At 52.9% G+C, this 13387-nt stretch overlaps 3 protein-coding genes across 3 annotated transcripts; 2 read left to right on the top strand and 1 right to left on the bottom strand.

Annotated features, from left to right (window-relative positions):
- Positions 1–1618: 1618 nt before the first annotated feature.
- HRG_00144 (major facilitator superfamily domain-containing protein) lies at positions 1619–3393 on the top strand (the record flags this gene model as incomplete). Its single annotated transcript, XM_044858615.1, has 3 exons — positions 1619–2290; positions 2339–2981; positions 3077–3393. 3 exons carry the CDS (start codon positions 1619–1621, stop codon positions 3391–3393), a joined length of 1632 nt encoding a protein of 543 aa, XP_044725015.1.
- Positions 3394–5358: 1965 nt separating this feature from the next.
- HRG_00143 (FAD-binding domain-containing protein) lies at positions 5359–7560 on the top strand (the record flags this gene model as incomplete). The annotated part of the gene is made up of 3 exons (XM_044858614.1): positions 5359–6798; positions 6982–7107; positions 7156–7560. 3 exons carry the CDS (start codon positions 5359–5361, stop codon positions 7558–7560), a joined length of 1971 nt encoding a protein of 656 aa, XP_044725014.1.
- Positions 7561–11442: 3882 nt separating this feature from the next.
- Positions 11443–13113, bottom strand: HRG_00142 (beta-lactamase domain-containing protein; the record flags this gene model as incomplete). The annotated part of the gene is made up of 1 exon (XM_044858613.1): positions 11443–13113. The coding sequence occupies one exon, from the start codon at positions 13111–13113 to the stop codon at positions 11443–11445; it is 1671 nt and encodes a 556-aa protein (XP_044725013.1).
- Between the last annotated feature and the right edge of the window lie 274 nt (positions 13114–13387).

The raw sequence follows: 13387 nt of genomic DNA, 5'->3' as shown, positions 1-13387 counted from the left end.
GTCTAATGTCTATCTCGGAATATCGCCGGATCCCCCCTTGTCCAAAGGACCGGTGACTTGACTGTTGCTGCCGTCCCAATGCCTCATCTTCCCGCCCGGGGTTGAATGCGCCAGATTACGCTGTGGATCCGATGATGTTCACTATCTAGGCGAAAATGGCTGACTGGTAGCTGTTTCACCGCCGAGACAAGCGAAACTCAAAGCGGTAGCAGTCGCTTGCACTCAGGAGCTGCATGCCTCCGGGACTGGCTCGTTCGCGGGCCGCGACTGCACACCACTTTAGCAGAATGTTCCTAATGGCACGTGTGGTTGGGAAGTGCCTTGATCAAAGATTACAAGTGCCAAGCCTTCTCGCCGTGTCGCACGACATGTCGAGTCCCCATGTCGAGACTTAGATCCCAGGCTCTCCCAGGGCAAGGTGTTGGCCTTCTGCTCGCAAAGCAAGGGTTGTCCTTGCCTGTCTCACTTTCCCCCGCCGAAGTTTGGAGACGGGGTCGCAGCTAGCTGTCAGGGTCCCATTTTGGTCATTGATGTTTGCTTTGCGTTCGGCATGGGCTGAGGCGTCGGACTGTGTGCTTTTGTGCTTCGTATCCATGCTGGAGTATGCATTGAAGGGAACGGCGACATTGACTATACAGTAGCGGCAATGAAAGCAGAAAGGACTTGTCATTAATTCTCGCCAGCGTCATACGAACATGTACTGATACCTTGATGTGCGCCATTGCGTTATACAGCGTCGTGAAACGTAGCCGACCAAGCACTCAATAATCGACTGTATACGAGACGTACGGTCTCCAGCACTGTCTCTGCTATGCGGTAACCCGAGCTTCGAGAGACTCCCGCACGGGTCCTGTAGGTCAACCAACAGGATGATACCTCCCTTGGCCAAAGTTGACATGGCGATCCTTTGAATTCACATGCGACTCTTAATCGTGTATGTACCAAACGACAAGATACATGCAAGCCAGGGATACTGCTCACGCAACACGAGAGGCAAAACTCGGCCCAGAGCTTGTGCCGTGGGTGGCCCGGGCCGATCACGGCCGTAGAGAGAACTGGGAATGGCTTCAAATGCAGCCGGCAGCTGAGCTCAAACCATCAATGCAACCCCCCCTGCGGAGCTTTGAGAAGCGTGTCGTACTGCAGGTTTTAGACACAACCAGAAGCAAACACGAAAGTTTCTGAGACATGGCTGTAGCGAGCGGGATTGATTGGCATCGTCGGGGAATCACGGTGCCACACGAATGAATGAACCGACTGGGAAGAGACGGGAGAGAGCGCGCGATGGCGCTGCGGCCCATCGGGATGAACATTCATTGGGCTCTGCCCTCTCGGATTGTCACCTCAGCTTCCCGAAGCACCAAACAGGCCTCATCAAAGCAATGGAAACTGTGGCGGGGGGTCTTCTTGACTTGGGTCGCCGATGACCCGATTACGCAGGGATGGCCAACGGCCAGGGGGGTTATGTACATTCCGCCTGCATGCCGGTCTTTAATAAGGGCAACCAATCCCCCTGCGCGGCCGTACGAGACGGTTCTTGGAGCCCTTGGAACCTTTCTCGACACCGCAGTCCCTGTAGTCCGCCTGCGGGAGCCGCCCGGAAGCGAGCAAGGCCACAATGGCGCGTGATGAAGCCGGAGGCTTGCACAGCACCGACGAGGAGAATGCTGTCTGTACGGAGACGACGCCGCTGCTGCTGAAGCCCGACTCCGAGATCGGAGCTCCTGCGGCGAACGATTGCCCCAATGGCCTGGACAATGAACAGACAATCATTGTTAAGGAGTTGTCCTTGACAAAACTGGCGCTCATCATGGGCACGGCCTGGTTTGGGGTCTTCCTGGGAGCCCTCGACTCGACTGTCATTGCGACACTTTCCGCCCCGATCTCGAGCGAGTTTCACTCAATGAGTCTGCTTCCGTGGCTCGCCACAGCATACCTCATTTCCAACGCGGCCTGCCAGCCGATTTCTGGCCGGCTCACCGACATCTTTGGGCGCGGTCCCGGCCTGGTTTTTTGCAACCTCTTTTTCGCCGCTGGCAACCTCATCTGCGGCCTGGCCACGAGCCAATACGTTCTCATCTTCGGCCGGGTCATCGCAGGCATCGGAGGCGGTGGCCTGATGAGTATTCCGACCTTCCTGGGCTCCGACCTGATCCCTCTACGGAAAAGGGGACTCGTGGGCGGTATTGCCTGTATCTGGCTCGGGTCTGGCTCTATGGTCGGCGGCGTCTTTGGCGGACTGCTCAACGATTATACGACCCTTGGCTGGAGACTTGCTTTCTTAGTTCAAGTCCCACCCGCCTTGCTGTCTGCTGTGGCCGTGCTCATCCTTGTCAAGGTGCCGCCCAAGCAGTCCGATAGGTCCTATCTTGCACGGATCGATTTCCTCGGCGTTATCCTGACGTCTTCGTTCTTGATGCTATTGGTCTTGGGGCTAAACTCGGGGGGAAACTTGGTACCCTGGTGGCATCCCCTCCCAGTTTCGGCCATTTCCATCTCTCTCGCCCTCTTTATCGCTTTTATATGGTGGGAAAGCAGAGCACTCCAACCTGTGATCCCCGTGAAGCTGCTGCTCGATCGAACGGTCCTCGCTGCCTGTCTCACCAGCCTTCTCGTCGCCATGCTCGCCATGACCTGCATATTCTACGTACCCCTATACTTGCAGGTGCTCGGCGAGTCTGCGACCGGCGCTGGTTTAAAGACCCTCTCCTCGCCTATCGGAATATCAATTGGGGCTCTCGTCGCAGGATATATCATGAAGAGGACCGGCAAGTTTGTCGGGCTTGGAATTGCGAGCGTCATGCTCTTGATGCTAGGCACGCTGTTGTTTTCGTTTCAGACCAAGAATACCCCGACTGCCTTGACAACGGTGGCCTTCTTCTTCGTCGGAGGCGGTTATAGTGCTGTGTTGGCGACAACACAGATTGCTTGTCTCGCGGCCGTTGATCACTCGCAACAGGCGGTTGTCACATCGAGTACATGTGAGTGTACAACGTCTCATCTTCCCCCTTTTGTCAATATCAATATGACTTCGGATACGTAAGAGAGGGCCGAAACTAACGATGAATGGCGGTAGACTTGGCTCGAAGTCTAGGAGGCACAGTAGGAATCACTGTCGCCTCGGCGGTGTACCATAACACCCTCAACGCCCGGCTGTGGGAACGTTTCGGGGACGAGCCAGGTGCTGCAGACAGAATCAGTCGCATCCGGGATGACATTGGCGAGCTGAGGAACCTACCGGAAGGATGGTACGATGGAGTGGTTGACTCTTTTATCGAGGCGTTCCGAGGCGTCTGGCTGACAATGCTCGGCTGGGCGGTGCTCGCTCTCGCCTGCGTCTCCCCAATGAAGCAACACAAACTTCACTCGACACTTGATAGGCGGGGAGGTTAGGGGGAAAGTATTGGGCATGAACTCAGCGCGATTTACGACGCACACTCCAAAGAGGTCCGGACTTGTGAAACCTGATGAGGATACTTGGGGTGGATTCGATTCACGAACACAGCCCGTAACCGCACACACAGAGCGCGTGCAGAATCGAGGGTCCAGATGATCAATGGCGGTGTCAAATATCAAGGACTCTGCAGCATGTGTTGACATTGACCATGACCAACGGAGACTTTCGGACAGACTAAGATAATGTGGATAGGTTTCTGCAGAGCCATTAAGGGGCTGCCTCCCCCAGCTGCTCGAATGTTGCCGCCTTTGTGTTGGAACTTTAGTGACAAAGAGAGGTTTTTTACTCACCTATGACAAGTGAAATATGGCGAGATAATGCGGATTCCAGGCCATGCAATGATGCTCGTGTGTTCCTTGATCCATATGGGTATTTTCAACGCTGCCAAAGCACGGACCATTCTTTCTATGTCGAGAATTCCCGAGATTTTGTCATGAATAGGCCCTAAGCTGCGCGATCTTCGCCCGCCGGACTTGCGGACCGCAACCCATTGTTCTTTCGCAGAAGGCGAGGAAGGCAGTGTTTAACCTTGGTAGCTCGTCTGCCTATCGATAAATTAGGGCAACGAGAGCTTGAGAGAAAGACAAGATCGGGGGATCACCTGTCAAAAGAGCCCCTGTCAAAAGAGCCGAGACCTAGCTGCGCCGGACACATAACGCTTGGCTTCGGCCAGGGTTTCCAATTTACGTACAGATAGCGGCATTTCCCCTTCAAGTTGTTAACCACAAGCTGGGAAAATAGCTGCAATCATGGACTCGTTTTGCTCTCCAAAGTTCTCTGGACGCTAGAGAAAGTCACAGAACAACACGTGTCCCTGGCCTTGCGATTTCAATTGTCATGAATAAGACCGCCGCATTAGCAGATTAAAGCAAAGCCTCGCAAGACCCGCCAAAGAAAAGCACTGCTAACATACTGCTCGACATCGCGTTTGCCTATATATCTCTCATGGCTACAGCTGCCGGCTTACTGGTAGGTGACAGTGAGAAGCACCTCACACAAGTCCAATACGAAGCGAGAATGTCGCGTCTACGATAGCCTCCGCACCAGCCGCCGTATAGGCCGGCCCGATAGAGCTTAGCCGAGGCCTAGCATAGACGATGGGAAGCCGGCTAAGAGCTAATCTCCCACGCCTACAGAACCCTCTACATGGCGGATAGCCGGCCAACTTAGCTATGAAGGCGGCGCTCAAGCGCCACCGCAACCTTCTAAAGTTTCTCAGCAGACTTGTCATCTAGATACAGATGGGAAAATCGGCCTTAACGCGTTCCTTTGCCTCCAAGGTGTTCCCAGGGTGACCTCGCCCCTCTGCCGGTGTGGCCCCGGGAGGGATCTGGCTCATCACGCCGTCCTATACTGCTCCCTTGACTTGGAGCTCCGCTCGCCTTCCCCCTCGAGGATAACCGCGACGTCACACTCGCCCTAAGCCGCCCGCGTCTCGCCCGCGACCTCGCGAGATGGTTTGCCGCCTGCGCCGGCTTCCCTAGCTCTTTCTCATCAACGCCCTCCACGACAGCCCCCTCTCCCCGATCATGGGCGGGGCCCATCTAAGCTCGTACGAGCAACCCCTTTAGCTGTGCTAAGGGAACCCTCTGTACGAATGCGGTGTTGAAGCCTCCATGGAGGAAAGTTAGAGTTGATTGCATGCCAAGTTGGCCGTAGAGCGTTTTCTTGACTTTGCGCTTGGCTAAACGCGTAACATACCTATCTGCCAGGCTAGTAACCACAGCTAAAGGGAGGTGGTCCAAAATCCTTTACGATGGAACAGATACCATCTTTTCTGAAAGGATCACCTCTTGTCTTCAAGAACAGACCTGCGTCGGCGACGGATCCTTGGTTTCATGCACTTTTGGCAATATTTTGCATCACAACAACGACTGATGGCCAGATCGCCGGATAGCGCCATGACAGATGGCCAGTATCTCGACAATGACGAGATTAACGAGTTTCTCGACCAAATCGATCATGACAACAAAGGATACATTGAATACAAGGACATCCAGATGAAGTTGGATCACGTTCACGGCGCACTCTTTCGCGAGCATCATCATAGGGCCAAGGATCACACCCCGTGCCCTCATTGCGCCCGTCTAGCAAAGGACGACGACGCTCGCCACCAGTTCTTATCCAGCATGATGGGCTCCTCCGACGCGGAGCGAATCACTCGTCAAGACTTCGCCGAACTGCTATGCAGCTGGAAGATACCGTCGCTTGCGCAGAACAAGAAACAAGAGGACGAGGAAAAGAGTTACGTGCGTCGTCTTCCAGGCTGGCGCAAGATCCGCGCCTATTGGGCTGTCCGTGGCCCCGAGGTGTGCTTCATTGGACTGGTCATCGGCCTGCAACTGGCGTTTGGCATCTGGCAGCTCGTCAAGTACGACGCGACACCCGAGTACCGGGCCGCACTTGGCTGGCGCATCGTCATGGCCAAGACGTGTGCGGGTGCCTTGTACCCGACCTTCTTCTTCCTCATCCTCAGCATGTCGAGATATACTTCGACATGGCTGCGCACGTCATACCACGTCTCTCGTTTCATCAATTGGGATCTATCGCAAGAGTTCCACATTTACATCGCCTGTGTTGCTATTCTCCTGGCGACATTGCACTCTGTCGCGCACTTGACGGGCACTTTCGTCCGCGGTGTCGATCCTGCGCATAGAGATGCAGTAGGCAAAATCCTGGATCCAGATTCCATCCCACGCTCCTATGCTGGCTTTGTTCGCTCAATCGCCGGATTCACCGGCGTTACTGGGCTTGGTCTCATTTATATCCTCTCGTTGCTCAGCATTCCTCAAGTTCGTAGGTGGAATTACGAAGTCTTTCAGCTGGCGCACCTGCTCATGTTCCCAATTATCGGCCTTATGATGGCCCACGGAACAGCTTCTCTCCTTCAATGGCCCATGTTTGGCTATTTTCTTGCTTTCCCCACCCTTATGGTTCTGGTCGAGCGCCTGATACGCGTTGCCCTGGGCTTTCATCACATCAGAGCCACCATGGCTATTCTGGACGACGAAACGATGGAGATCATAGCTGACCTCCCTAGCCATCGCCTCTCTAAATATAAGGCTGGTCAGTACATCTTTCTGCGGGTGCCAAAAATCAGCTTCTTCCAATGGCACCCCTTCACTGTGTCCTTCTGCCGCGACCAGAAAGTCATGGTCCATATCAAGGCGGATGGCAACTGGACTCGAAAACTGCACGAATTGGGCGGCCAGTCGGACATAACCGAAATCGAAGTCAGCATCAATGGACCCTTTGGGGCTCCTGCTCAGCGCTTCTTTGATTTTCAACAGTCCGTTATTATCGGCACTGGGATTGGTGTAACACCCTTTTCGGGCATTCTCGCCGATCTGCAACACAACTATGATCTCGATCATGGGGGCTTTCAGGAGTGGCAGGACACATCTGAGGACGATTCTGCTGCAATTCTCAGGCAGATTCGCTCAAAGAGCATCTCAGGAGAGATGTCACAGGATCTTGGCCGGCTATTGAAACCCTCTCAAGACAATCCTAGATTCGATCACAAGGAGGAGATCTTCCAGCTAAGCGGTAGACCAGACTTCACTTTGACGGATGACTACCGCCGAGTTGATTTCCACTGGACAGTTCGCGACCGAAACCACCTGCTGTGGTTTTCTGATCTCCTAAACCAGGTCTCGCTTGGGCAGAAGTGGGAGCGCGAGCATGAACAAAATCCGCAGCTCGATATTCGCATAAACACCCACGTTACGGCGGAACGAAAGGACATCGTCATTCATGTATTCCGCTGGCTACTCGAGATGCATCGCACCGAGGAACATCCTACCTCCCCACTTACAGGCCTTCTCAACCCAACACATTTCGGTCGTCCAGATTTTGATAGGATCCTAGACGACCACTACAACGATATGTATAAACTCCACGCCAGAAAACTAGAGCAGACTGATAGCGAGAAGGATAGTCGTGCGAGTAGCGCTCAAGACTCGGACATCAAAGTGGGTGTCTTTTACTGCGGTTCACCCGTCGTGGGCGAGATTTTGGCCGACAAGTGTAAAGAACTTTCTGTAAGGGGCCGTCACGATGGAAGTAAAACCATCTACCACTTTATAACTGAGGTTTTTGGTTGAGCGAGCACGGATACCAGTAGTTACTACTATCCCCGGCCCCTCTTGCCCTAGCACCCCCCCTTTGGTAGCGTACTTGAAAAAATACCTACTGAAGTCTATTTTAGACTATACAAGATATAACCTAGACTTCAGATTATAAATATAAAACTATACGATTTTATTAAGTGTGAGGCCACTACTAGGAGGTATAGGCTGACAAAGCGGAGGAGTACCTGGGACCAAGGTGTCGCTACGTTATCGGCACCGTTTCGGGTATCCCGCTCGCAAGTCAAGGGAGACTCGCCATGCCCGACGGAAGGAGAGAATTCCTTCCTCTGGCAAGCTTTAATCTTACTATAGAGGCTAACAAGGCTGACAAGGCTAACAAGTTATAATATCAACCTGTTAACCTTATATAAGACGAAATCGTTATTGCAATGCTCTTATAGTAACTCTGGCAAGAGCCCTTATACGAGTCCTTATAAGAATTATAGGATGAGGCAAAGGAGGAAGTCTAAAAGGAAGGACAAGCACACCTAATTGTGCAGTATCGGCGTTGCGCCCTGACCAGCCACACCAACCCACTTTTAGTTGATCCGATGAGCAAACTAACTTAGGTTGCCGGTTGAAAGGGGCCTGCGGCAATTCTAGAGGGGTCAATCAAGTCAGCGGCAGGCGGGAAGTGTCATGTCATCGTCCATAGACACGTACAGGGGTTGGTACAATGAAACTCGCGCTGCACATCCCAAATGCATCCGCCACCTGCCGGAAGACAATGGTACTTAGGCTTCGTGATCCAAATGCACCCACTGGTGGTGGGTGCTGCCTGGACAAGGGCGAAGCCGGCCACGAGAGTGAAGAGGGTGCTGAGAACCTTCATTTTGGAATGAGAACCGATGGATTACGCTGAGCCGTCAAGAAAGATTATTGCAGAGATGATAAATGGACCAGCAGACCGTTGAAGAGAGCCCGTCGGCTTCTTATACTGTACCCTTGGTATTACAACGACGGCGGACCAAAATCAAGTACCGGGTTAAGGTAGGGTTCGGCTTAGCCTCGGGGAGCTAATCCTCGAGATACATAGTTTTGCGCATTCTTAACATTCCTTAACTCTTAGGCTCACCCTTAGTCCCTAGATATTCTCCCTATTTTACTCAGTTACGCTTAGGATTTCTTAGATTCTTTAGCCTGGGCTTAGTTTGTAGACTAGATTTATATCCTCCATGAGGGGCACTAAAGTCTTGCAACATTTTGGATAGAATTCTATAGTCGTCCGCTGTAGAGGATCGCACCTGACTTCCCGATTGATCTATTCGCTTAGGGCTTGCCGCCGGCATTAGATGTCTCCTCTTTAGACCGGCAAGTTTTGGATCTATCGAATTTCGAGTGGAATCTAGCAAACCTAGCTGTTTGTTCATGAACACGAAACACAGTATATGTCATTTTGTGAGATCCTCTCGCCTGGTAGAGGCCGCACTAAAGTCCTCCATCACACAACTTACAAGGTGTGTTACGCGTTCCAGAGCACACTCGAAAGTTCAAAGGGGTAATAGCGAGGTTGACAAGATCATGCCTCCAGAGTCCATCTTCCAATGAATGTCCAGATCAGGCGCGGGAAATAACCAGTCCGTGTCCCAGGAGCCTATCCAAGCTGTTGACCTCGCAGGTGGAAGGCAAACTTGCACTTTCAATATGAGGCTTTAACCCCACGCTGGTCCTAGAAGTTGATGCCAAAGCGCATGAGGAGTCAAAATGCTAGATCAAGTCGGCCTCCTATGGATTGATTGAGGGGATTGGGAATTCCGGCGTGGGCGTAAGACTCGGATCGCACGCGAAGTGGTGCTGCTACATGGCCTACATACCTATACACACTCCGTGGCGTCTTTGGCCACGCACTTCGACGCACATAAGGCGCAGGAGATTGGCTGGCCACGGTTGAATAGGCCGGCATTCCTTCGTCACTGTATGTATTTCGAGCCTCAGTGAGACTTGTCACCTTTATCCCGCTTCCAGTTTGACACCGAAACTTGGTGGGTAAACGTCCGCTATGTTTCACCCGATCCATTAGCTTTCTCCAATGTGTGAATGCCCTACTGGTTAGGGATTTTATGGCCAGTTATAACCCCTCTCACTGTGTCCTATACTAATAAGACCGAGCTGCGCGTTGGCAAGTTGTTCTTCCGCGGCGTAACTGAATCGGATGCCTGTAAGATGGCCGAAGGCCGTTGCGCGAACAAGAATGAAGGCACCGTCAAAGTCTCCTTTGTCAAGCTTGCCCTGAGCCACGCCCACCTGGGCCTCGGTAGTTGATGGAACCATGGTCCATTTCTCACCGGCAGCATCCTCCTGAGCTTGAGGAATCTCGTTCGGGAAGTCTCCGCGGGGGAAATGTAGATGTAGCTGTTACTGGCGATGTGAGGAGATTTCAGGGTCAAAACTACCGCCTGTCCGAGAGTTTGGGGGGTAAGGCTCCCTCGCCTGTGTGCCAAACTCCATCCCGTCGACTTGTACTCAAGACAAAAGTGGATAAGTCAACGACGGCAGGCCGGAAAACTTAGGACTCCGAAACACCAGCAACAGCCGAGAAGCGCAGTGCAAGAGTGCCTATAACTGCGCACCGGTGTACGTTCATCTGGAGCCTTAGTGGCTTCTCGGTGAATTTATTCTCCACGTCCAAGATGATATGTTTACGAGCCGCGCACTTAACGCGTCACTAGTTCTTCTTCCATTGGCTATTTTCTCTACTAAATAAACCTACTTCTACTTTCGTAATATATGCTAAGCTAGCTCTACGATACACGGTATCCAGGATGGTCCCACCAAAACACATTACAAGCTGGCTTTTGGCTAAGTGCAAGCGCGACACTAAAGCTGATGCAGAGGTTTAAGAGCTCCAATAAAGAAAACCACCAACCCCTGTTGTCTTACGAAGGTCTAGGATAAAAGCGACGAAGACAGCTAATTCCGCTGAACTCAAAAATGCCGCCGCTGTAGGCACCACCTGGGGTGTGAAAAAAAAAGTACGCCGACACCCTTAAGGCTCTCGACAAACGCGTCGACGAACTTGACAAGAAAGTCACGGTTAAGACGAGGTGTAGTCGGATCGACTAGGGAAACGAAGGGACGCTATCTATCGAAGTCGTTCAGGTGAGGCCAACTGCATGCTTTACCGATACATGTATCTCTGTATCACAATATCACCTCGTTACTCGTTGGCCGGCTCTTGCGAGTTCTGCTCCCAAACTGGGACTCTTAAACCCATCCCTCGAGGTGGACCAGGTAACTTCATGTCGCATTTACTGGTGCCCATTCGAGTAAAACCGTCGTATAAGCAATATTTTGGGCAATTGAGTTCCCTTGTTCTAGGGCTAGAAGCGGCGTATTCGAGACTTGAGATGCACAATGTTTCATGATTTGTTGACAGAACACATTTGTTGTCTATACATGCGCAGCAGATCAATTTCATTCCATAATCGAATGAAAAATTCATTCATATGTCAGGGCGTCTATCACGTTGAGCTCGTGTTCCTTGCTCACGTCCGTTGCAGAAGAATGTTGTACGTTGTGGGAGAGCCGGACTCGACTTGGTAGCAGGATAATACTAACCCGCATGGGAGGATAACGCCGTTCGACAAGTGATTCTGGCCGCATTCCTTCTTCACCTAATAATGACCGCTGCCGCCATCCTCTCAAATCTTAGGAAGATAAGTGGTCTATCAAGCAACTTACAGTCAAATGTCAACACCTGCATGCTATTCAATTTGCGTTCAAGGCTCAAGGTGAAGGACCGGAGGCCTGCTTCCGGTGCCAACAGGCCTGCCTACTCTGTTTGAACGTTGCATCAATTGTATTTGCACTATTGGACCCGCAGTTGCCGTTACAGAAGTAAGAGAACACGAGGATTCAATGCCGAACAAAATGTTCACCCTCAGGCACTTGGTCGTCAAGATTCCATACGATGTGGTTGATCTTCCCATCCGAATCTCTCATGAAGTGTAACAGCCACGCATTTGTCGCGTAATGGAATAAGCCGCGTCGAGTCCTTTCCTCAGCAGAGGGCAGGAAGATGAATGTGTCCTTGTGGTAGTGCGACAAGACATGGATTTGCTCTCCACTTCCATTGATGTTGAATTTGAGGGCACCGCCCTCCTCGAAAACCCGGAGAAAGACTGCCCCAGTCGTATGCCGGAACTGTCCGACCAACTCCTGATTTGGAGGTTGCTTCGTGCCTGGCGAGCGGTGCTTGTCAAGAGTCTCGGCCATCCTCTGGTAGGTTGTACTCCAGGTCTTTGCCGCCTCTTTCGCGACTGGTGCCAAGTCCACCGGATTCGTGAAGCCCGCCACAGCCTGGAGGAGCGTCTGGGCTGCCCAGTCGGCGGTATCCCCTCGGGAGATGGAGTTTGTGAGAACGATGATGACGGCCTGCTGAGCAGGGAGGAGCATGATGCAGTGGTTGTAGCCTGGTAATCCTCCGTTATGATAGAAGACGCGCTGAGGCTCTGAGCCGACGCCGAGGACGGGCATGCCGCCCTTGACGAGCCCCGGGTTGAAGCCTATCTTGCCGAATTGCGCTGGTGTCATGACCTTGCCCCAGCCCAGCGCGTATAGCTCATCCGAGACAGCGGACTTGTTCATAAAACTCTGCCCGGAGAGCATGGTGCCTATCTGCTCGACGGGAGGCTCGCCCTGTCGAAAGGCTGAAAGGAGTGCGTTGCCCCAGGCGAGCATGTCGTGGACTGTGCTTCGAACCCCGCCAGCAGAGGACATCAGGTGTCCCTGGAGAAGGCCCAGGTCTCCAATGCGCAGCGGAGCGGCGTCGTCGGCGATGATGTAGGGCAGTGCCGTGGAGTCGGGAGGAATGCGGGAGCCGAGGACGGATGTTTGAGAGAGGCCGACTCTCTGGAGTACGCGCTCCTCCAGCACTTGACCCCATGGCTTTCGTACTACACGTTCTATCACCTCGCCGGCAAGCGCGTACATCCAGTTGTTGTACAGCCACTTGGAACGGAGTGGGTATACCGAGGATAAGTGGTTGCAGACAGCGATGGTGGAATTGTTGGTTATCACGACTTCATTGTTAGCGCCCAGCCACAGGGCGTCAAGGCGCGCGAGGCCGGTGTGGTGAGAAAGCAGATCGATCAAGGTTAACCGTCCCGCCAGTGCCGGATCGGACTGGAACGAGAGCTCCGGCAGGTATTCGGACAGGGGCCTTTCCCAGCTCAGGACGCCGTCGTGGACGAGCTGCGCGACGGTGGCCGACACGAAGGCCTTTGTTAGGGAACCCAATGGATAGCGCGTCGTTTCGTTGGCCACGGCGCGCGTCTCGACGTCTGCAAACCCGTAGCTGTGCTGGAGAAGCACTTGGCCGTGGCTCATGACGCCGACGGACATGCCAGCAGTGCCCCCAATGTGCTGGATTCCCTCGACGCGGGCGAGGGCGTTGTCCAGGCGTTGACGCACTGTCGGGCAGCGTGACGGAGCGCCTTCGTTGGAACCCAGGAGTGGCACCTGGGCGTGGAGGTCGAAGGCATTCAGCCCGAGCGGGAGCAGCATGGCCACAACGTGGGATCGCATGGCCGCTGAAGCCCGAGAGGTCGAACGAGGCCAGGTTAGTTTGTATGGACGACTCCCAACTCGGGGCGCGCATGGCGGAGGATCACTGACGAGCGTTGCGTGAGAATGGCCGGTAGTACGGGCGACTATAAGAGAGTTCCTAGTAAAACGAAAATACACTATTTATAGTAGCTTTCTTTTTATACGCTTACTCTTTATATAGAATATAGAAAACGAGAAAAATATAAGGTTAAGTATATCTTTATAAAGGAATATTTCTACTTATCTCGGGGCT

Source organism: Hirsutella rhossiliensis (genome assembly GCF_020360975.1).
Source record: "Hirsutella rhossiliensis strain HR02 chromosome Unknown scaffold00001, whole genome shotgun sequence".
Lineage (NCBI taxonomy): Eukaryota > Fungi > Ascomycota > Sordariomycetes > Hypocreales > Ophiocordycipitaceae > Hirsutella > Hirsutella rhossiliensis.
Note: the sequence above shows the minus strand (reverse complement) of the source record. Positions and strands in the feature narration are given on the sequence as shown.